Here is a 25,237-nt window from a genome sequence, read left to right on the forward strand (position 1 = left end):
GATTCTTGATTTCAGCTTAGGTCATGAACTTAAGGTTGTGAGAATGAGCCCAAGTCCAGCTCTAGGCTGGTTGTGGAGGCTGCTTAAGATTCTCTCTTTGCCCCTCTCCCCCAAAAAAATAAAATAAAAAAATAAATACTTCTTTATTCTCAAGCTAAAGTAAAAAGTAATGTTCCAAAGAGAACTTTTTGGGATTTTGGTTGAGATTACATAAATTCTGCAGATCAATTTTGAGGGCAATAAACTTACAATGGTAGATCCTCTAGTCCAAGGGGTTGATATAGCTCTGAATTTATTTAGCTGTTTTTGTATCTGTTTGGTAAAATTAAGGGTTTTTATGTCTTGTATCTTCTTTGTCACATTAATTCCTTGTTCTTTATATTTTTATGCTATCATACATGGTTTATTTAAATTTCATTTTGTTTGTTTTAGTGAATAGTGAATTTTAACTCAATTGTGTATGAAAATTTTATAACAGCCTTACTAACATGCTGTTATTAATTCTAATAATTTATCCATGATAATATATGTAAATATATATATAATATATATAAAATAGATCATATCTATTTTCTATAGATAGGATCATATCTATGAATGATGACAAATGTCCAATATGGTATTGAGTAGATTTAATAATGGTGGCCCCACACTAATATTTCAATGATTTATTAACTGTGATGATTGTTATCAAGATTTTAGATATCTCTTAACCAGTTAAAGAAGTTCTTTATTTCCTATACTCCTTAGTTTGATGATGGATTTTATGTACTTCTGTCTGATTTCTTTTGACTAATGTTAGGTTTGTGAGATTTGTTGAATGTAATTGTATTTAGTTTTAGTATGTTCATTGCTATTGCTTTAAAATGTGTTTTACTATATGTATGACTATGCCCCAAGTTACCCTTTCTATTATAGATAGATATTTGGTGTAAGTTGTTTTTAACTTGTTTATCTTTTATCTGGGACTCTATTTCATTCATCAGTGTCCTGGTGCATGGTACACACCCAGTAAATATTTAGTAAGTCATCATATGATTATTTATGCAATCATCACATGTGTTGGGACTATTTGGAACATAATTTAAATGTTCTGAAATTTATAAATTAAAATGCTGTTTTAGTTTGTGCTTATACTAATGATATTCCTGTATAATAAAACTGATCTCTGTTCTTTATTACTGTTACTTATTATTATTTCTTACTTATGTTGACATTTGACGAAATATAATTAAACAGTTGGTTTTGTGTGGCACTTTGTATTGTCACTTATTGTTTAATTTTTCCACTGTGTATTTCTTAAAGTCAGGAACTCTGTCATCTGTCTTATGATACCCAGATTAATATTAGGCTGTTGTAAAAACTCAGTTAATATTGATTCATTTGAATCAGCAAGCTTATATATGTGCCTCAACTAACTTCACAGTTGGTGGTTGAATTTATCATAAGAGACTCTTGCTTTATCTGAATTTTATATGTTGTATTCTTTGCTTATAGAATGAAGGCAGGAGATCTTTTAAAATTGATAATGATGATGAACCACATACTTCTAAAAAAGATGAGATTGATCGTGCTGTGATACTGTTCAAACCTATGGTATCAGAGCCAATTCATATACACAGGAAGTCTCCACTTCCAAGATCTAGGAAGATTCCTACAAATGAAGTAAGTATATGTGTCAGAGCATGTTTTTCATAAAACAAACTAACTATATTTTAATAAAACAGAAAAGAAAATACAGCTTTAATTACGGAGCTTGGGAACCTAACAGATTTTTAATTGTCAACTTTGCCTCTTTCTCTAATTAATATTTTAAAAATAGAGAGGCCGTTAAAAAAGAGAAAAAGCTTTAAGAATCTGGAGCTTTATGTATTATTTTCCTAACAAAGTTGAGTAGACATAGTAAAATAAGACCTTTCTAAAAACTCATCTATTTTTTTCTCCTGTCACGTTAGGTTATTCTAATAAAGAACTTTTTTAAAAGTCTGATTTAATAGGCAGAGAATAATTTTTGCCTGAAAGTAGAGAGGAGCTACCAGAAATGCCTTGACAACCACTGATTCCAATGACACTGTAAATTAAGTATGAAATTCTAAGTTGTTAGCCTGATTGCACAAATCAGTATAGGAATTTGAAAATGTGAGGAGATAGTTGAAAATGTTACCTTTTGTATTAAGGTCTATAATTAAATAAGGCTAATTCTTATGTTCTCTAATATAATGACATTTAAATAACTACTAAAATAAGATTTAACAGGAAAGCTGAACAGTTGGAATGTAGCTTGTTAAGTAATTCTTTAACACCACTATGCATTTTTTATAATTCAAAAACCTTTATTTTGGGTTATCTGTATTTCCTATAGGCTGATTCTCCCAGCACTGATTGAGATTAGTGCTTATAAATCTTTTCTAAATGCTCAAGTGAAAGTACAGAGCAAGATTTTAAAATAGAAACCACCTTCATCTTTTAAGTTAGAAAAATATCTTTGTTGATCATGACATATGCCAAGTCATGAGAGTTAAATATAACATTTAACTAGCAGTTGGGGAGTAAGAACATAAATAACAACAAAACAGAACTATGCTCATTTCTGTTGCTCCAAATTATACAAAGAGAAGTGCTTTATGATTCTCAAATTTCAAATAAATATGTGGCCCAATTTGACAATTATGTATAGGAAAAACATCCATCAATAAGTAGATTGTGGTAATTTTATAATGGAAATTGTATCCTACTTAGGGTTTCTATAGGGATTGTGATATTTTAAGTTAATTATTAAAGACAATGACTAAGAGCTGTAGAATTTGGGACTGTGTTCTAGTATAGCTTAATTTAAAAATAAGAAACCTGGGACTATGTTCAGGTATCTTTAATTTCAGAAAATTGGGAAGTGACATATTAATAGAACTTAAACATCTGTGTGAGGGCAGTGATTTTGATGTTGTTGAACAAAACAATCTGCACATTAATCAGATTGTTCAAAATTTTACCATTAAACCTTCTGTACTCCAGAAAGCTTCTAACACTGATAAAGCCAAATGTGTTGTGAGTCTTCATTTTGCAGCACATTTGTATTTGTAAAATCTTCAACAGAATCACTGCCCTTTGTTAATCTTAAGACGCAGAACACATTTATAAACCTTTTTTCTCATAAATACTTAAATAATTGCTTTCAAGAGATTATTTCTATGCCATGCTAAACTTTTACTTCCATAAGGTAAATTATTCAAGTAAAACCTTGAAGACTTTTTCCAGCGTCCACCATCTCCATGGATATCAGAAGTTTGTACTTCCAAAAGACACACAGAGAAAAAGACTATTCTCTTCATTTTGTGCAAGTAGATTTTACTCTGTCCTCACTGTCTGAAACCTGAACATGCAAACATGTAAATGATGATGTTTGCTGCATGTTTTGCTTACTGAACTCTATAAATAATCTTTGGAGGGGGTAAACAAAATAGCTTGAAAGTGGAAACAAGTGCAATTTGAATCCATTTTACCTCTCTTTTTTAAAGTGTCTGGCAGATAGGTTTTCTTTTCTACATCATATACATTGAAATTTCTGTAACCCTTTGCACAATTCTTTAGTGCTTTGGGCTAGAAGGTTATCCAGTATAGCACAGAATGTCTTGAATATTTAAAATTAAGCAGAATACTTTTATACTTTAAAAGTTGCTAAGACAGAAAATTGTTAAATCTTTCCAGTTTTAAGAGAAAAGAGACAACTATTAAGCAGTATAAATATTTCGTATATTGAAGATAAGGTAATTCCTATAATTGTTATCACATACAATTAGATTTCTAACTCTTCCCATGAATTTCTCAAATATTTGAAATATTTGGCTCCCAAATTACTGTTTAATAGTTTTTTTTAAAAAAATTGATAAATGCGAACAAACTGTATTTTTTTTTCTTTCTGATCATTTGGCTCTGTTGTATCTAACTTTGCATGCTCTGCTTTTTTTTTTTTTTTTTTTTTTCTTTGCCCCCTTTCTCACTTCCAGGAAGAGAGCCCCCTGAGTGTGTCTAGCCCAGAGGGTACTGGTACCTGGCTGCATTATACCAGTGGTGTGGGTACTGGGCGTCGAAGACGCAGATCAGGGGAACAAATCACTTCTTCCCCTGTCTCCCCCAAATCATTGGCTTTCACATCCAGTATTTTTGGCTCATGGCAACAGGTTTTTAAACTTTACTTCATTAAACATTTTCCTACCCACATTCAGAGCAACAAATAGCTGTCTTTGAGGACATCTAATCCCTTATATTTAACATCAGAGTAAATCCTTCTGTATTTTAATTTTCCGTTCATTTAAAAATAAGCTTGTGATACCTGATAATATTTGAGAGAAAGAAACCTCTTACATTGCATGTGTTTAGGATTTTTATTGGGAGGATTTTAAATATCCAGGATTTAAAAATTAATCAATAAATTTTATATTCCTGGAACTTTAGTGTGTTAATAAAAAATTTTAAAAAGGAAAGAAATCTTTTTTGGCATAGTTGTCCTTCAAAACATTCAGAAACAAAATTATGTAATTTGATGGTAAGAAAATTTAATGACCTTCCCCCCCATAATTGAAAAATTAGATTCCATTTGGAATTTGCTGAGAGTATGAACATTTTTTAAACTATCAAAATTTACGTGGTCCTGTGTTAATTAGCAGGGTATACCTAATATTAATTATTCTCTCCCTCACTATTCCATTATCTGGAAGTATTCTAATATCTAGTGTGGGGTTTTTTTGAGTTGTATAATATTTTAATGCTCTCTTTATATGAAGATGCAATATATAGGTACCCATTAGTAATATGGGCTGAAATAAAAGGACTTCAGAAGGACTTTCTGTGATGACATTTGGAAATTTAAAATAATAGAATTTTCTTGCTATTTTTTTGCTTTAAGAATGGAAGGTCTGCTGTTATACATGACTTTCCCAAGAATTTCAGCAACTTCCTTTTGGAAATATAATGCATTTGATTATAGGAAAAGGGATTATGGTATCCATTAAGGCTGTGAATATTTAAAGGTTACTCTGATAAAGCCCGTGCATGGATCAGTAATTGTATGGTGACCTCAACAGTCTCTGTCTGTCTTTTCTTTTGTTTGTGATTGTTTTTCCCCCCTTCAAATACAGGAGCTGTGTAAGAGTGGGCATTTGGCTTCTTTTAAGAGTGAAATTATATCAATCTATTAATTGTTTCTTTTCATCTGTCTTGTTTCATACATGATATTTCATTCTGAATGCCTGCTTCGCACCACTTCATTGCAAGGACTTCATATGAAATGGACTCCCTTCAGAAGGGGATCTTGCATGATCTTTCATGTTTTATGTACTTCTACTAATATTTATCATACAGCTTATTAACCTTTGTCTGTCTGGAGCAGGCTTCAAATGAAGTATGGACTTTTTAATTGATTTAACTGTTTTACCTCATTTATTTTGCTTTGCTTCTACAGGTTGTATCTGAAAATGCTAATTACCTGCGAACACCAAGAACTCTTGTGGAACAGAAGCAGAACCCTACTGTAGGTACGTGGTCTAAAGGGAAATTATATTCCAAACCTTCTTCAACTCCCTCTTTTGCACATACGTAAAATTTCAGTGATGAAAGCATGACCAAATGCTATGCTTTAGTTTTAATCTTAACACATACTAATTAAAAAATATTGTACGACTCAAAGTATACAGTAAAGTTTCAATAGAATGAACGAGGAATAGCATTTAATTTGATTTATAACTATTTTGACTGTCTGCAGTGTGAACTACTTAGTCCAGTTGCCAATGCTAGTTTTAATCTTGTATTCTATAAATCAAAATCCCAAAATGTTTTAATTTAGGAATGAAACTTCATTTTCCCCAGTTGATAAGATTGTATATATGCTATTGCAAACAAAAAAGAAACTTCTACTAAAAAGAAAAAAAAAAAGAAGCTTCTTTTCTGATTAAAAAAAAAATTTTAAGTGGGAGTGTTTTAAACCCTTTCTTGGTATATTGATTTTCCTTTTGATTATCTCCTAAGGAAAACCAAAGCAAAACTAATGCATAAGTGCAGTTGTTATTCATTATTGACCTATGGAACGTAACTAGTTCTTTGCAAAAAGTGTTGCGAAGCAACATTGAAAAGGACCTTTCTAAACTTAACTAGTTTTAAGCTCATGGTTGGTAAACGATATGAGGTAATGGCATAGTATTTTCTCTATGATTACTTGTCTTAATAAGCTTAATAAAGCATGAATAAGGTTCAACTTTTTATGTACTTTGATCTATATACTAAGTATATGAACTCTTTGTTGATGACTATTTACTTGGGGATCTTCTTTAGTTAATACACACAGCTAATGTTGATAGCTTCTAATATTCCCACATTATCTTCCTTTATGTATCATAATGTATTTGATAGAAATTTTTTTAAACTTTACCAAGTGGTAAAAGTTTTCCTTGGGTATAAAGATTTTTGCTACAAATTAAACATCATTTTATACTGGCTATGTTTTATTTGCTAATAATGTGTTTCATGGGGTCTTATTAATTAAGATCTGAAGTCATTTAAGTATTAGAAACTTAAGGTGATTTAGGCCTGGATGACCTACAAGGAATTGTTCTCACATGGTCTTCTCACAGATTAGTAATTTGCTTTATTTTGTAACATATACTGATGATTCTTAACTCAGGGGTATCAGAAAAGATTCTTCATTTATAGACATACATTAAAAAATACTGATCTGTTATGACTAGACTTGTGCTAGGAGAGGTTTTTTATATGAACTCATGCAAACTGAATCCCTTATCAACCTAAACTAATTCCTGTGGTAGTATTTTTAGTACTTTTAATATGTATATGTCTAGTTATGGTATAGGTATATTATTTTCCTCAAAGGCAACCTTTTACCCAGTGTTAAATACCTTTATTTGTACATACGATAAATGGTGGTGGTGATTATATTAAAGTTGACATTACAAGTGAATTGTGAGTCTATTGAAGGCACTGCCAGATAAGTGTGGTAAGAGCCATGTTATTGCATGCTGCATGAATTCCCATTGTGAATGGAAGAACACCCGTTGTGTATGTATTTTCTCTAACTCCCATCAGGGTCTCACTGTGCGGGCCTGTTTAGCACCTCGGTGCTCGGGGGTTCTTCAAGCGCACCTAACCTACAGGATTATGCTCGTACTCATCGTAAAAAGCTGACTTCTTCTGGCTGCATAGATGGTATGTGCACATATGCACACACAGATTCATATGCACACCCATGCACACACCCATAAACATACAGTACTTCTCAAAGGCAAGCCTAAGTCCACTGACTGATTCAACTAGAATCCTAGCTCCCTTTGATGACACCTAGCGCCTAAATGACAATCACTGCTTTCTTGTCCATAGCTTGGATCCGTGTTTCATCAGAATTAATTGTAGTTAGACACACAGTACTTATTCAATGACTAGTTTGTTGAAATGTGAAATTTAGAACTGCATCATATGTATTGGTCTTATGGACAGTAAGTAAGCCATATTATAAAGAATAAGTCTCTGATCTTTTAAACTTTTATTCATTGTTATCCCTCATTTTACTTATTGACAGTGATCTAAATGAAATAAAGTAAACAGAACGTTTATAAGTAGAAGAAGATATTTTGGCAATACTTTTATAAAATAAACATAGGATGAGAATATTTTAGAATCCCTAATTGGAGAGCTTCTCACTCTTGTTAAAATACCTTAAGTGTTAATATTCAGATTGTCTTTTGAGGCTCGTGGAAGCTCGTGCCTGTTAATAGGAACATTTATTAGCCCTTTCAGGATTAGCTTTATTTAAAATGTTTTCTCATATATCCACAAATTTACTTAAGTCAGCAAAACATGGATTTACCAGAATTGCTGGCTCATCCCGCTTTTCTTTCTTTTGTATATTTCATTAAACACTTTGCCTCTATCATCAAGCCATTTTACTTTTAACCAGTACCCTCTCTCATTCCCTTCTGCATGTTACCTAATTCTAACCTCCTTATATATTTGTTTTTTCTCTCTTTTTTTAAGTGTTCTTCTTTTGGTAGCTGTTATGAATTTCAGGTACCTGTTTTTCTCTTTCTCAGACGCCACACGCGGTTCTGCTGTTAAAAGGTTTTCTATCTCATTTGCTCGACACCCAACCAATGGTACGTTTTGCTTTTATTTTAAAAGATATTCCCCTGCTTCATCCTTTTTTTTCTTTTATTTCAAACTGTGGGGTATACAGTATCATTCATTTCTTCATTCTTAATTTCAGTTGGCATATAATTCCAACTTACTCACCTGAAGCATTGATACTGTCTAGCTCCCCTTTTCAGCTGTAATTTACATAATCACTTAACATCACTCATCAAACTTTTAAATGACCACAATGATGATGAGTTTTAATACTAAATTAGCACCTAAAAATCCCTTCTAATTTCTCAAGTGATCAGTCTACACAAATTTTAAAAATACAATTAGTATTCTGTTTTCTTTTTAATTCTTAATCATTTTAATTTTTTTTCCTAATTTGTTTTCTGATCACGTGGTTGTTTTATTTAGTTACTTAAAGAAATACAGAGACACGCTTGTCAAATAGCCAAATGAGATGTGTCTTTGAAAAGTTCTTGGGAACTAGGAGATGCAGATTTCACTGTGTAACATCATTTATCTATGGCTATTTGTCTAAAGCAAAACTGTGTTTGGTCTGGAGCAGTCTGAAAACTTCATCTAGCCCTCACTTTGTTCTCATGTGGCAATATGGCAATATGGTTTGCTATGGTGAAGCAACCAGTTTTGGCGTTTTTTGTTGTTGTTGTTGTTTTTTGGTACCACTGTTTTTTGCTAAAATTTGGAGAACTCACGATAGGAAGAAGACTAGCTGAAAATCTAGAAATCTAATTCAATTAAATTAAATTTCTGAGGCTAACAATAAAGTGTTTCGTGCCCATTTTGATAAACTGAATCCTTGCACTACTACTGCTTTCTTACACAGAGCTTGTTCTTCTGGGACAAAAGGGATTATTTACTGATCATTTTAAATAACTGAGGATCAAAGAATTTAAAGGAAAACATACAGATTTTTGCTTTTCTTCGGAGTGAAGTTGCTTTGGTCCCCTAGAAATTTTTTTTTTCTTTTTAACTGCAAATAAATCTTTCAAAAACTCGAGTCAGGTCTTTCAAAAACTTCTATGAAACGAAAGGGTTAAACACAGCTTATAGTCACTCTCCCCTGTCTGGATCCTTTAACAACACACTTAAGTAACAGTGCACTTAAATACTTCCTGGAGGTGGAGTAAGAAGATCTCATCCTCAAACAAGAGAAAACTTGGCCTTAAAGCCTAATGTGCTTTCCATCCCTTGTAGCTCTTTAAATGCTACTTTCTGAAGACCTTACTTGATACAGCTGCAGCTTCTAAGAACCTCTTAGAAGAAAAACCAAAGTCACAAGAAACACAGAAGTCACAAAATCCTAAGAAGTGACATTGCAGGTTTAAGACTGACTGTAGTTTTTGTGTGGACTGCTTATGTATTTATAGCCAGTATTGCAAGTTTTATTTATAGGAGGAATCTGTGTTTACTGAAGCTTTAAAAAAAGTTTGTGAAATTTAACAGAAACTGGAGTAACTTTATATTCCTTTGGCCGAGACTTTGGCTAAGACCCCCACATGTGGGTTTTCCACATGTGTGACTTAATGCATGTAAAATGCATTCTTTTCAACTCTAGAAATGTTTCTTTCGGGTTTTCAAGATTCTTTTTTTTTTCTTTTTAATACTGTGTTGTCTTATCTGTCCTATGAATTGTCATTTGACTCTTTCACTTTTTATTTCCCCTAACGTTTATGTTATTTCCATCTTAATACATATCATGGACTTACCCCTCCCTTCATCTTTAGTTCAAGGAACATGGTGAAACAAGTATCTTCTGACAGTGCTTTACCTTGTTTTCTGGGCCTCTGTGCAGAACACCTACACCTCTATAGGTGCTGGTCCGTTTCCTCTGTGGAATGTCTAGGCTCCAGTGGTATGTTTTCATAGCTTCTAAACATGACAGCAGGGTGGCTTTTTAAATTGCTGCGCTAACCCTTTCCTTGTGCATTAAATGCAAAGTTTACTAAAGATAAGTGGGGAAATATGTCACCAGAGGAACTTACTGTATTGTTATTTGCCTGTTAGGAAATCTAACAGGCAAATGCAAGGAAATAGTTGTTACAAAACATTCTGACTAGAGGAGAAAAAAAATCACATCGTTAAGTTTCGTGTAATGCCAAGAAAGGATTTGCGTGTATTTGCATGAATCCTGTACTGTAAAAAACAATACTTGTGCAAACCTAATTTTTTTAGTGCTTAATTTAGGTGCTTTAACTGCTATTACGGTATAGTTTCTCTTTTGTTTTGTTTTTGAGTATATGTAATGTTATGTCATGCTTTGGTTTGATACCTGAAAAATCAAACAAACCGGTTTTATAAATCTTCTTCTTATTTTCATAGGAAGACTCCATTCTCTTTCAACCATACTTTCCCTACTTCAGCCAAGACTTAGGCAGTTCTCGGGTCACTCTTTCCTCCCCAAATTAAGTAAACAATCAGCCAAGTTTAAAATGAACACATGCCTATTGAAGCAGAGAGTTTTGCAGTCTATTTGAGTTTGATTTTTAATTTTTATTTAATCATATTAGCCTTTATAGAAAATCTTAATTTAAGTGTTAAAAGTATTTCCTTTGGAGGAAAATTAGTTCGAATTTTGCAAAGAATAGCTGCAGAAGGACCTATTATTTCAGTTGTATATGAAAGCAATTTTAAAAGCCATTCCGTTGAATAAAGTTTAAATGAACAGGCTATTCATATAAAAAGCAAATAACCTATATCCTATTTATTAAAAAAAACTGTATTTAAGCATTTTTGTTTCACTGATGGTATTAATAATATATATGTGCATGATTTGTTTCATGGAATTTTTGTATTTCTGTGCCATTGTTGAATGCAAACATGTCTGTATTTTGTATTGCTTTTTACTTGGCTTGACTTTACTCAACTAGCAATTTCAACAATAGCATTATTGAGTTAATTCAAAAAGGTAGGTAAATGTTTTGAATTTTCATTTTCAGCATAAATGAATGAATGTTGTTTACAGGTCACACTAGAGAGTCGTTGGCCTTGGTATGACTAGAAAAGCTAATTTAAATCACTCTTCACAAGTAATTACAACATAATTATTCTTCAATAAGAGGTTAATTTTAGCATTCTGGCATCAGGGACACATTATGGCATCAACTTATTCACCTTTCAAGTAGACCTGAAATTTTAAAGTAAAAACTGAAACAATATAATGTTTTCTGCTTCTCCCCACCCCCAGGTTTTTTCCTTTAAGTATCATTCTTAAATTTTACCAAAATATAGAATGAAATTGTGTGCATGCTATACTATGTGATTACATTTAAAATGAAATCTTTGTCACATCTTGTTCCAATCCCATATTGCATAGCATCTGGCGTCATGACTTCAGAGATCTCGTGTGTTTGCATGTGATAGATTGGAAAGACCTAACCCGCATAGTTCGAAGCAGTGGTTGTCTTCCTTATGTAATGATTTTTTAAATATCCAAATTTTTTTCTTTCTTTTTTTCAGGCTTTGAATTGTATTCCATGGTACCATCTATTTGTCCTCTAGAGACTCTTCACAATGCCCTGTCTTTAAAGCAGGTGGATGAATTTCTTGCTTCCATTGCTTCTCCATCAAGTGAAGTTCCAAGGAAGACCCCTGAAATTTGTAGGAAAATTATTTTATTATTATTATTATTATATCATTTTGTGGCAGTAGATACTATCTGAATATAAAAAGAAATATAATAACAAACTCAAGTAGTGGTAGTGAATAGAATTTTAGGAGAAAAGGGGGTATAGAGGAAGATTATTTGGAATTCTTTAGTGTAATTACTATGCAGTGTGGCGCTTTTCGTGACTCCTCCCAAAAATCTTTCTCCTTCCAGAAAGGAAAAAGAAAAAAAATCTAAGACCCAGCAATAGGGATGCCTGGGTGGCTCAGTGGGTTAAAACCTCTGCCTTCGGCTCAGGTCATGATCCCAGGATCTTGGGATCGAGCCCCGCATCGGGCTCTCTGCTCAGCAGGGAGCCTGCTTCCTTCTCTTTCTCTCTCTCTCTCTGCCTGCCTCTCTGCCTACTTGTGATCTCTCTCTCTGTCAAATAAATAAATAAATAAATCTTTAAAAAAAAAAAAAAAAAGACCCAGGAATAGAAGTCAACAGTATAGAGTCGTGGTCTTTTTTTTTTTTTTCATATTGTGTGTCATTTTATAATAAGCTTTTAAAAAAATTACAAAATATCATTTGTCATTAACCTACACAGGCACACATGCCCATCCCCACAACACCTTTGATAAGTAGTCATACTGACTGAGAAGGCACTCTGGACTAAAGAGAACAGATTAGGACGGAAGGGTTTTCAAGTTATATTCCTCAGAAAATAATTCTGAAAATGTTCATTCATTGTATGAAGAAAAGGGATTCATGGCTCAGGAAGTTTTGGAAACTGTTTATTATATTCCCCCTCCCTTTAGAGAGATAGAGTTATATTTGTGTAGAAATAGCTAAGATTCTTCTGTCAGGAAAGCTGTATACCTAGATTTTCCAAAACTTATTTTTTGAAAAAACATAATTTTGGTGACACATTCTTTAGCACTGTTGTAAGGGACATCATTTTGGGAAACCTGTAGAGCTACCTTTTTGGGTGTGAGAAGTCAGTTGACTGCTATCATTCTCAGCTCAATAGGATCCGTCAGCATGTTGGAACTTTAGGAAGCATACAGTTTGGGGAGAGCATGCTCTGCTCTGTTAAGAATCTTGCTGGGGTTAATCATATCTTTGGAAAGTCACAGTCTTTCAATGTATACTTTTCTCCTTTTCGTAAGTTGCATACTGTAAATCTGTTGCTCTGAAGAATGAAGCTGGAGGGCTTGGAATGAAAGCCACTTTCACGTGTTGCTGGGTTCTCTTCTCTGGCTACCACACTGTATTATTCTAGAGAGTTCTGTTCACATTGTATTCTGTCGGAATGGTGCCCCTGCATTTCTGCAGTATAGTGGGCTTCCCTTTTCCTCCACTTCTGGTAGTAGAGGTCAACATTGAATCATTAATGATAATGGAGAGATATCGGGGCATTCTAAAATACTTTTAGAAATGGTTTTAGGAAGTAGGTTTTAATTTCAGAATTTTCATATGAATTATTCTGATTCTGGGAACTAATAATACTGCAAATGAAATAACTTCTCCATGAAGTCAAAGTTAGGAAAACAAAGCATGTTCAGATGCCTTTCTTCTCTGTTAGGTGATAGAATGGACAGTGCTTTTCCTCAGACTGCATTAGAGAACCTGAATGAATTCTCATTTACCCTTTACCCTCTTTATACTTGATGTTTCACTTCTTCCCTGGGCTAAGGTTTTATGATCTTAAAATAGAGATGAAAGAAATATTCTGATTATTAAATTAGAACTTAGGATAGATATCAATGCTAGTTAGACTTTAGAAGATTTTCAGTGAATGACTTAAGGAAAATAGCAATAATGACTTCTGGGTTTTTTTGGAAAGAGAATTGTGGAATATTTACAAAAAAGGATCATCTTTGAAGGTGCATTTATTTCTGTGATGCTGTTACATTATGTTGGCTTTATTTCTGGGGTTAGTGAATTCAGTTCATCAGAGTATATTATTGAGGTATATTAATGAAAAGAAGGATATCAAATTCCTTTTCCAGTTCAGATTAGCTCTTCTCTGAATCATGGATATAAGTTGTACCCCAACCTGTAGCTCTCTTAAAATTTCCTGCCATTGCTTACTAAGGGGACTAGAGGAGAACGTAAATACAGTTAACACAGTTCATAGAATTGGATAAACCTTAGAGTCCATCTGGTTCTTTGGTCTTCAGTCTGTATTCCCAAGAGCTTTTGGAAGTTCCATGAGGACGACGACGCTGAATGGTTAGGCCTTATGTCTTGCATGGCTGCTTCAACCAGAGTATCTCTTTTCATCCATTTTGTTTTAAGATTTCATTTGGGAAAAATTTACTGTTTAAAGAAAAAAACTTAGAATACCATTGAGGAAATCAAGCAGTTAGTGGTCAAGCAAGACTAAAACCCAGGTCTTCTAAAGTATATGGTTTTTTCATTCTTTTTGAATAGTAAAGAAAATAGATGCCAATTAAAAGTTATCTGACTTTTTATTTTTTAATTTATTTTTTATTTATTTTCAGCATAACAGTATTCATTATTTTTTCACCACACCCAGTGCTCCATGCAATCCATGCCCTCTCTAATACCCACCACCTGGTACCCCAACCTCCCACCCACCTGCCAATTCAAACCCCTCAGATTGTTTTTTAGAGTCCATAGTCTCTCATGGTTCACCTCCCCTTCCAATTTCCCCTGACTAACTTTTTTTATTTAATATTTTATACTGTAATTGCAGAATTAATAATAATCATAGTACATTTACATTACTTATACTTAATTCCCTGAACTGTCAGGGAATTTGTATCGTGATGTAGACTATATTGATTTTGTGCTGTTTATAATAAAGAAGCTGACATTGTTAATCCTCTGTCACTCAGAAAGTCTTTTTCCTCACTTAGGACAAATTTAATTCCGTGCTAACTAGTAGATAGCTTAAAATGGGACACTAACAATATCTGATGGGGAGGAGGTGTGGAAATGCTAATTGGATAAGTTAAAGAAGGAAGTTAACAGGATGAAAATATGCAAGCGGGAAAGAGCTTGGTAGCAATGTAGTGCCTTACATGGTACTTTAAGGATTTTTTCTTCATTTGTGTATTATGTCATTAATGACTACTTGGAGCTTCCACCAATGGGATTTATATTCATTCAGTGTAGATAGATATCAGCCATCTAAGGCACAGTCGGTGTTATTGGCTCACATATTTTTCAGAGACATGCTGTTTATTGCTATCAGGTCCTCCCCCCCAAAAAATCACAAAAACAGGCAAATCTGTATTTTGTTAACTCTCCACCTCCTTTTGGTTGGGAACTCAGAAGCTCATGCCAGTAGCTAACTGGTTCTGGCCTATCCTTCCCCAGAGAAGCTTATTCTTAAGAATTACCCCTACTTTTCCTTTTTACACCTCTTAATTGCCCCACCTTGCTTAGAAAGAAAAAAAAAATTCTTTAAAATTCCCTTGCATTAAGATAAATCTCAATTAGGTAACAGAGTAAGACAATTTGATTTATTACTTATAATCATATTAATTTATTCTTAACCAGAATAGTTTAATAGACCATAGTGTTCATGAATTATCTATCCCTGAATCTCCACCTCATATTTTTAAGGGAAAACAATTTGGCACCCTGTCTTTTTTTTTTTTTTTTTTTTTAATCAGGCAATAAAAGTGTCATAAGCTCTTCACCATCCCTTAAGAATCTGAGTTTCTGTCAGGGCAGGATAAAATTATGTCTTTTGCTCTATTCTTGTTGGCATACCTTTAAAGATTTTATTTATTTATTTATTTGAGAGAGAGACAGTTAGAGAGAACGTGAGAGAGGAGTAGGTCAGAGGGAGAAGCGGACTCCCCATGAAGCTGGGAGCCCTATGCAGGACTTGATCCCAGCACTCCGGGACCATGACCGGAGCCGAAGGCAGCCGCCCAACCAACTGAGTCACCCAGACGCCCCATGGCATACCTTTAGTAAATACTGTTAAATGCTTATTATTTACAATAGAAACAAAACATCTATTTGGCTAAGAGCATGAGAGAACTTTTTATAGGAAAGATGATTTTGCTGAATTTACTCTCTAAACCTTACATTGTTTATTTTCTCCTGTAATGTATATTCATAAGTCCACTAAATATGTCATTAGAAACTTCTAAAATGTAAAGACTTGGCAGGAAATTACTGAACTGCCATATCTGTTGTGTTTTTTTTTCTTTCAGCCTCTACAGCTTCACGTTCCAGTCCAGTAATGAGAAGAAAAATAACTTTAAATACTTATACGCCTGCAAAGATCCTCCCAACACCACCAGCTACCTTAAAGGGTACGAAAGCAAGCAGCAAGCCAGGTTAGGACTGCTTGTGAATTTATGATTCTGTATAGCAATCAGAGGAGTAAAAATAGCTTGCTTTTTGGGGTTAAAATCTATTTTTACGAAAGATCATTACAATTCCTAGAGTTAAAAACTGTTATGGTAGTCCATTGATGTATTTGTATTTTTTTTCTCTTTTGGCTCTCCCACCCCTGTATCTGTTAATAAAAATTATTTCATACTTACATGTTTCTGCAAACTAACTTATGAACTCTTTTTGCTTTTCTTTTGAGTCTAGGCATTATTTTAGTCCTTTTATATGAAATTTTTTTGTCTTCCTTTACAGTGTCTTAATTTTCCATTCTCAGTCTAATGGTAAGAATACCAAATTCAACTATCTTTTATCAACTTTTTTCTGTTTGTTTCCGTGTGTGTGTGTGTGTGTGTGTGTATGTGTGTTTAAGATTTTATTTTTTTAAGTAATGTAATCAGCCTGGGGCTTGAACTCACAACCCCAGGATCAAGAGTCATGCTCTACCAACTGAGCCAGCCAAGTGCCCCAACTTTCTTCTGTTTTTAGTTTTGGCCATATTTGATTGTGTGATTGATCCTTCCTGAAACTGTATCTTATTCTGACTTCCACAGTGTACTCTGTCTTGGTGCTCTTTACCTGTATCTGATTCTTCTACTCTTCTTGTTTGAGGGTCCTTCTTCCTACTTTCCTATACTAAATAAGGACATTCAGCTGTTCTTTTTTTTTCTTAACCTATACTTCTTTTCTTCAGAGAATTCTAGGCAGCTCTGAGTTTTTGACTGTATCCTCACTGGAAATCTCTTAATTCTTTGCCTCATGGTAGTGCGCTCAAATATTCTTTTGGTTAACAGTTTGTGCTTGGGAGTGGGAGGAACCTAGATTAAAATCTCAACTCTACTACTTGTTAGTTATATGATCTTGGGTATGTTACTTAACTTCCCTGATTCTTGGTTTCATAGTCATAACATCAAGGTAACAGTGCCTCTTAATGGTTGTCAGAAATGAATCCAATAATATTATAAAGTACTTGACCTAGCAGTAAACACTCACTAAATGTTAGCTGCTGTTATTGTTACAGTGTTGCAGACTATTCTCTTCACTTCCCCCCAAATAAATCCCTGTGATACTCAGGTCATTTTTCTTCTTCTAAAATGTTCTCCCATTACTTCCCACTCTTGAAGACCCAATCCAGCCCCCTCCACTGGTGATATATTTATAGGATTACCAAAACAAGAGCTCTGATGACACTCTACTTCTGACTTGATATTTATACCTAATTATAGCTCTGTCAGATTATCAGGCTTTAATAAGTTAAAGACAATATCTTAAATATATTTAAACTTAGTACCTTCTAAATAATCAGAATATGCAGGTATAGACAACTGAAATCTTAAATATAATCTTAAATATAAAACTTAATATCTGAGTATCTTAAATATAAATTATGGTATATTCCATATGTAACTCAAAGCTAACACTTATATAGTTTTTTATTATGCAAAGAGCTTTTTTACTCTTATATTTCTAAACATGGCCCATGGCCATGCCTTTATGGATGAAAAGTTACAGAGAGGTTGTGACTTACTCCTGTTCACATAACTGTTAATTGGTAGACCTTGGACTTGAATACTCTTTGAATCATGGTACATTGTTGTTTTCTATATATTAGACACATAATAAATGCATTATTTCATAAGCATTTTTAAATAATGATGAAATGATATTGTATTTGACTTTCCAAATATAAGCCACTAAAAGCCAATATTGCATTTCTGGGATAAACCTTACTTGGTCATGATGAATAATTTATTTATATGTTGCTGAATTCAGTTTGACTTTGAGGATTTGGGCACCTGCATTGGTGAAAGATAGGGACTGGTCTTTAGTTGGGTTTTTTGTTTGTTTTCTTTGTTTTTGTAATGTCTTTTAGATTTTGGTATCAGGTTGATTCTGGCTTCATGAAATAATTTGGGTAGTATCTCTTCCTCTTTCTATTTTCTGAATGAGTATTTGTAAGATGGGTATTTCTTAAATTTTGATAGAATTAATTTTGTTTCATTTTAGTGATGGCTTTGATAACTTGCAGTTTTCAAGGAATTTGTTCATTTTATCTAAGTTGTCAACTTTCTTATTACTTTATTATCCTTTTAATGAATATGGTAATAACTTCTATAATTCATGATACTGATAATTTGTGTTGTGGGTTTTTTTTTTTTCTTTATTACCCTTACTAGGAAATTATCCATTCTGTTGGTGTTTTCAAAGAGCTAGATTTTAGCTGTTTGTTATATATTTTATTGATTTCCACTCTTTAATATTTTCTTCCTTCCTTCTACTTATTTTATATTTATTTCCTATTTCTAGTTTCTAAATCACTTTTTGTGAGACATTTCTTCTCTTACTATATAAACATTTAAAGCTGTAAATTTCCCTCTTTTAGCTACACCTCACAAAAGTTAAATTTTATTTTCATTCTCATTCAGTTAAAAATATTTTCTAATTTACGTTGTGATTTATTCTTTGAGTCATGGAGTATTTAGAAACATATTGGTTAATTTCTAAATATTTGGGGGGTGGGGATTTGATCTTATTACTAATTCCTTGTTTCATTGCATTGCAATTACAAAACATACGCTGTTTTGTAACATACACGGATTGCAGTCTTTTAAATGTGAAACTTTTTTATGGCTTACCATTTGGACTTGGTACATCTTAAATGTATCAAGAGCACTAGAAAAGAAATTTTATTCCATAGTTCAGTAATGTAATGTTCTATCAGTACCCATTAGGTCAGAATTGCTGATAATCATATTCAGATCTTCTGTATCTTTACCATTTTGAGGGGTGGTAACAAGTGCATAGGAGAAAAGTTTCCTCACTGTTTTATCAGTTGCTTAGAGAGCAGTTTTCACTCAACTGTGGAATTGTCTGTTTCTGCCTTTAATTCAGTCAGTTTTTATTCTGTGCTTTGAAGCTTTTTTATTATGTACATATATATTCGATATGACTTCCTAATGTATTGACTCATTTCTCATCATGGAATTTCCCTCTGATTCCTAGTAATGGTTTGTCTTCAAGTTTATTTAATCTGTTGTGAATTTTGCTACTTCACATTTCTCATGCTTACTGTATGCATGAAGTATTTTTACAAATAGTCTGTGTCTTCATTTTTTTTTTTTTTAGTATAACTTTTTTATTCAGAAAATAAAACCCAAAAAACCAGAAATGTTTTCCAATCATACACAGGAGAGGTTTGTGGTGGGGGGATGTCTGTCCGTCTAGCCCCAGCCCCCAGCCCATGTGGTTTTGGCAGCAATAAGGGGTGTGGGGTAATGGCCCCCAAAATAAAAATGGTGTTAATCTGTATGTCTGGGAAGGAGAGGGGTGCAAAAGCCGTGGGGAGTGGTGGGGGGCAAGGACAGATGAGGTCAGTACTGGGAATTCCGCAGGTGGGAGGCCACTTCCATAGGATTTCTTGTTGATCATACCACCATGGACACCTTCTTTGCCCATCAGCAGGACTAGCGTCTTAGCAGTCATGGTGACAGTGATTTTGAAAGTGGGGGTTCCACTGGTGCTCTTGGTACGAAGATCCATGGTAAATTCCCCGTCCTGCAGCAGTGAGTCCCGGATAACAGAACAATTCTGGCCTCTAGGTGTCAGTCAGTTCACGAAAAAACTTGACCAGTCTTTGCCAACCCAGGACACCAACCTCAGCTGGCATGATGCTGATGAAGGTTTTCCCAGGGACAGCGGCCCAGATGGAGGGCAAGTCCTTATAGGCCACGATGGCAGCGTCCTGACAGGTCCCGTCCGCCATGAGGTTGTAGATGTAGGTGTTCTACCTGGCCATGGCGCTGCTGCTGGGGCTGCTCTGGGTGCTGCTGCTAGGGTCCATGTGGGCCCCTGAGCCTCTGGCTGGCATGCAGGGGGAGGCAGAGAGCTCAGGGCGCGCTGCGGTCCGGACCTCGGCTCTGCTCTCTGCTGTGTCCTTATATTTAAGAAATTATTTTGTTGTTGTTGTAGGCAACATACACTTGGCTTTTTTAAAAAAAACCCATTCTAACAATATAGTTGAAGTGTTTATAACTCATTAACATTGTAATTATTGATATGGTTGGGTTAGATCTACTATTTTATTATATTTTCTGTTTGTATATTCTGATTGTTATTCTTTTATTCTTTTTTGCCTTGTTTTGTATTAATTTAGTATTTTTTAGTATTTTATTTTAACTTACCTATTACCTTTTTAACTTTATCTTTTTGAATTATTCTTTTATTGGCAGCTATAAATACACATCTCTCACTTTTCATGGTCTACTTAGAGATAATTTTATACTCAAAATCTGGGAAGCGTTGCAACTATAGGTTTGTTTACCTTCCTGTCCTCCCATCCTTAACACACAAGTTATCGATGTGTGTTACGTCCACATGTATTATAAAGACTATAATTTAGTGTTGGAATATTTGTTTTAAGTAGTCATATATGTATTTTAAAGATATTAAGAAGAGAAAAAAAGTCTTTTATTTATCCACTGATTTAGCCATATCAGTTTTTTTTTTTTAAATTTTATTTATTTGTCTGACAGAGAGACCACAAGCAGGCAGAGAGGCAGGCAGATAGAGAGAGAGAGGAAGCAGGCTCCCCGCTGAGCAGAGAGCCCGATGCGGGACTCGATCCCAGGACCCTGGAACCATGACCCGAGCCGAAGGTAGTGGCTTTTACCCACTGAGCCACCCAGGTGCCCCAGCCATAGCAGTTTTTATTCCATTTTCCAAGTCTTTGTTTCCATCTGGTTTTGCTTTCAACCTGAATCTTTTTAGCATTTCTTATACTGCAGATCTGTTTCTGTATTTGAAAAAGTCTTTATTTCACCTTTATTCCTGGAAAGTAGTTTGGCTGGATAGACACTTCTAGGAAGAAAGATGTTTGTTTGTTCATTTGTTGTTGTTACTGTTTTCAGCATTTAAAAGGTGGTGTTCCGATTTTCTGGTTCCCGTTGTTTCTGATAAGAAGTATTTGCTAATTTGAATTGTTCCAGTGTATGCTGTGGATTAATGAATTATTTTTTTTCTTCCTGCTTTGAGTATTTTCCCTTTATCTTTGACAAAGTCTCAACAGTTTGACTATGGCAAGCCTGCCCAGGACTTTTTTTTTTTTTTTTAAATAATTTGGATTGATGTTCACTTTTCCCTCTCCATTCTGCTGTTAACCTATCTAGTAGATTATTATTTCAGATATTTACTTATTCTTTAGTTTTAGACACTTTTTGATTCTTATAATTTTTTTCTCTTTGTAGATTTCCTATATTCCTATATTCTTATTCATTATAAGCAATCTTTTCCTTTGTTCTTGAGTATAGTTAAAGTGCTTGCTTTAAAATTTTTGCGTAACTGATCTGGCTGATCTTGGGATTGGTCTCTATCAATTTATCCATTCTCAAGAAGAAAGATGTTTTCCTGTTTTTTCATACATTGAGTAATTTCGGATTGTGTCCTAGACATTATGAATGAGATGTTGTATAAACTCCAGACTGTTATTTTTGTTATGTTTCTCACATCGCTTCTCGGCCTTTTGGCTAAGATCAAGTGTTGTTATGTTTCTCACAAGACTATTGAGTTGTTTGGGTTCTTGTAAAGCAAAGAGTTAACCTTGACGGAACTCAGATTGAAAACTGTGTCCCTTGAAGTCATTGATAGCTCACATTTCACTTCATTTCTTTTAGCCTCAGCTGGACTTCTTGGTGCTTACCCTGCTCATGCCATAAATATGATCAGGGTTTATACAAAAAATGGGGGGCTTTCCCTTTCTGGGATCACCCACCTGACTTCAAGCAGCTGTAGTTGTTCCAATATTTATCTTCTGGTTCTTAATGCTAAGAATGAGTTTTATGTTGGAGTTTTAGTCATTGCACATGGTTCAGACTAGTTACTCTGGATACTGTCCTCAAGCCAAAAGCTTTTTTTTTCTTTTCTTTTCTTTTCTTTCTTTCTTATTTTTTTTTCCTTTCTTTTTTTTTTTTTTTTTTTTTTTTTGAGAGCGACAGCTTGTGAGCCATGAGCTAGGGGCTGGGCACAGGAGGTGGGGGGTGGCTGGGAGGGTGGGGAACAGAGGGGCAAAAGGAGAGGGAGAGAGAGAATCCCAAGCAGGCTCCACACCCAGAGCAGAGCCCAATGTGGCCACAACCTTGAGATCATTACCTGAGCTGAAATCAAGAGTCAGGCACTCAACTGACTGAGGTACCCAGGCACCCCATTGTTTTTAAGGCCAGAAGCTTTTTCAAAAATGTATGTGTGTTGTGGGGACTCAGCATGGGTTTCCTTCTTCCAAGTGTTGATTTTTTCCATTGTATGCCTGCTTTTGTTTACTTTGCAGTGTCTTCAAATAGTTGTTTTTCATATTTTATCTTGAGTTTATACTTGTTATCTGCAGAAGAATTGGTGTGGCAGAAGCTTCCCATCTGGACCGGAAGTATAATCTGGCTTAGAATAATTTTTTAGTAACTCATTAGGGCTTGATTTTCATTTGGATATAGAAGGATGAATTCTCAATCAAGACTGTCTATATTGGGGCGCCTGGGTGGCTCAGTGGGTTAAAGCCTCTGCCTTCGTCTCAGGTCATGATCCCAGGGTCCTGAGATCGAGCCCCACATCAGGCTCTGCTCTGCAGGGAGCCTGCTTCCTCCTCTCTCTCTCTCTCTCTCTCTGCCTGCCTCTCTGCCTACTTGTGATCTCTCTCTGACAAATAAATAAATAAAATTAAAAAAAAATGATGAATAAATTAGTTTTCTAGGAAGAATGTAGAGTGAAAAGAAAATTTTTGGGGAACATGGCCCATTGAAATTACTTTTTTGTATTAGTGTTGAATTCTAAAATGTTAAAAGGTTAAAGATGCTCTATTGAATGTTTATAATGTTTCATTTACATCACAATTATAAAGTAATTATTTTATCACTTAGCAGTATTATTTGAACATGAATTCTTGTGAAAATCTAAGCAATAGTTTTCTTTTTTTGTATAGCTACCAGCGGACCTTCTAATGCAGTTGTTCCTAATACCTCATCTCGAAAAAAGAATATAACTAACAAAACAGAAATGCATGAACACAAAAAGATCACTGGGAAAAAGAAATGAAATCTTAGCAGAAGCTGGAACTCCTTAAATATATAAAAGTCATATGTTCAGTAGAAAAGGACACATAATAAACGTTGACTGAAAACTGTCAAAGCAAGTAGCTTATGTTTCTCTTATACATCTCTGAATTCATTTTAGAATATGTTAAATCTAGAGAATTCTTTGTATATATTCAGGTAAGGAACTTTTCTCATGATCTTGAAATGTTTAAGACAATGTTTATTAACATTTTATGATACCAAAAGCTATAGCGATGTAGGTCTGTTATTCTTAATGTTATGTTTACGGTGTACCTTTGATAAAGACAAGGACAGAAAAGCCTAGATAGCTTGTACCAGTGTCCCACCAATAATGCTGTTTACTGAAGAATCTGTGAGGTGACCTCTATATCCACTTTCATTTTCATGGAATTTTATCTTAGCTGTGAAAACCTGTGGCTTGGGTTAGAATTTGACAGTCAGGATTACTGATGCAGATTTTTTTGAGTGTATTTCCAAAGAGATTTCATTGACCATTTAGATTAGAAACCTTTTCCCCCAATTGTTAGAATTACATATATGCTGCAATATTTAATAACTGGAGTATTAACATATGGGTTATTTTTTCAATCTGTGCTTTGAGTTTTTTTTATTGTATGTTATTTAAAATATTACATATACAGCTGGAATAACTACACCTTTATGCACATAAATTTCTTATATTAATTTGTAGAAAATATTTTCTTTATATATTTCCTTACCATAAGGTGCTTTTGCTCATCAGGAAAATTTTGCTTCATATGTTGGGAAGAAAGACATCTTTAGGGTTTTTTTTTAAAGAGATATAGTTGACAAGTTTATAAATGTTACACTTATTTTCAGAGTTCTTTTTAGATCTAAGGAAATCAGTTCAAAAATGGGTATCATTAATGTGCGAAAAATGTCTGAATTCTGTAGTTGGTAGATATTATCTATAGCACCTCTTTTTAGCATTTCTACTCTTATCTCTAGTGTATCAGTTGGTCTCACTAAGAAAGCTTAAAGATAGAACATTTGAAATAAATGCTCTTTTCAAATGATTAGATTTTGAAAGGAAATTGAGATCATTGTTTTGTGATTTCATCTATGATGTGAAAAAATATTTATTATCCTTGGTGCTTTCTCCCCCCTAATGCACAAATAATTATAAACCACTTGAAATGACTTAAACTGTAAACCAAACAGTACAACCTGATAAGAATTCCTTGCATTGCCAGTCAGGTCACTTAAATTGCTAAAGCTTTAGTTTGAAGCTTATGTTCAGGAAATTACTGAATTCTCATATGAACACATCTATTAAAATTTTTCAGGAGACTCTCCTAACTCTAGATCATCATCTAAGAATTGACTTTTAGAAAATAAGCATATTATGTGTTAGTTTTAAAAGTACCAGATACAGGAGTCACAAATATATATAATTAAACAAGTTTATATACTTCACTTGAATGTAATTGTATTATGTGGAGACATGTCTTGTAAACAGTTGAATGTACCTAAGCTTTCTGTATGTGAAAATGTTAATGTGCTCAGTGTGGGAGTAAGAAACTCCTTTTATTTTTTAAGTGGAACTGAATTAAAATATTTTATTTCCAGTATCAGAGTGACTTAAATGACAAATTATTTTTTATTCCTATTCTTTATCTTTCCTTTTAGCTTTCAAAATAGAAGTAAATGAAGAAAACTATTATTAAACAATGCTATCTTAGTTGTGAAATAAAACTTGCTGTTGGCCATACACATTGCAATATATTTCCTAGAAATTAACTAGAAAAGTTCAACATAGCTCACTTTTTCCATTTTTATACAAGAACTGTGATTTGACTGTAGACACTAAACTCAGTAATATTTTTGTATAGACTGGACAGTCTTATTTCAAAGAATCTTTTAATCCTTTTCTAAAACAACAAAAAGGCTTATACATAAGAGCAAGAAATTATACTTACCACTATTTAGTAGAAGTTTGACTGAACCATCTGTTTCTCAAATGATTCTGTCCCTGGAAGGTATATTTTTC

General features: G+C 33.8%; 1 protein-coding gene and 1 pseudogene across 17 annotated transcripts in view; one reads left to right on the plus strand and one right to left on the minus strand.

Moving 5' to 3' along the window:
• The window catches only part of PPIP5K2 (diphosphoinositol pentakisphosphate kinase 2), an 80,260-nt gene extending 55,442 nt beyond the window's left edge, over nt 1–24,818 (plus strand). For 3 of the 17 annotated variants that reach the window (XM_059175590.1, XM_059175589.1, XM_059175591.1), the window contains 9 exons: nt 1,498–1,665; nt 3,218–3,338; nt 4,009–4,178; nt 5,459–5,531; nt 7,093–7,212; nt 8,094–8,156; nt 11,620–11,760; nt 15,949–16,074; nt 23,094–24,818. In XM_059175590.1, the coding sequence (XP_059031573.1) occupies nt 1,498–1,665; nt 3,218–3,338; nt 4,009–4,178; nt 5,459–5,531; nt 7,093–7,212; nt 8,094–8,156; nt 11,620–11,760; nt 15,949–16,074; nt 23,094–23,206 (1,095 nt within the window). In that variant the 3' untranslated portion in view covers nt 23,207–24,818. Of the gene's footprint in view, nt 1–1,497; nt 1,666–3,217; nt 3,339–4,004; nt 4,179–5,458; nt 5,532–7,092; nt 7,213–8,093; nt 8,157–11,619; nt 11,761–15,948; nt 16,075–23,093 lie in introns of all 17 variants that reach the window. The other 14 variants (XM_059175593.1, XM_059175594.1, XM_059175598.1 and 11 more) reach the window with 11 other exon arrangements.
• Nucleotides 19,344–19,925, minus strand: LOC131832505 (profilin-1-like; annotated as a pseudogene).
• Nucleotides 24,819–25,237: the final 419 nt, after the last annotated feature.

This window comes from Mustela lutreola, chromosome 5 (assembly GCF_030435805.1).
Source record: "Mustela lutreola isolate mMusLut2 chromosome 5, mMusLut2.pri, whole genome shotgun sequence".
In the NCBI taxonomy this organism is placed as follows: Eukaryota; Metazoa; Chordata; class Mammalia; order Carnivora; family Mustelidae; genus Mustela; species Mustela lutreola.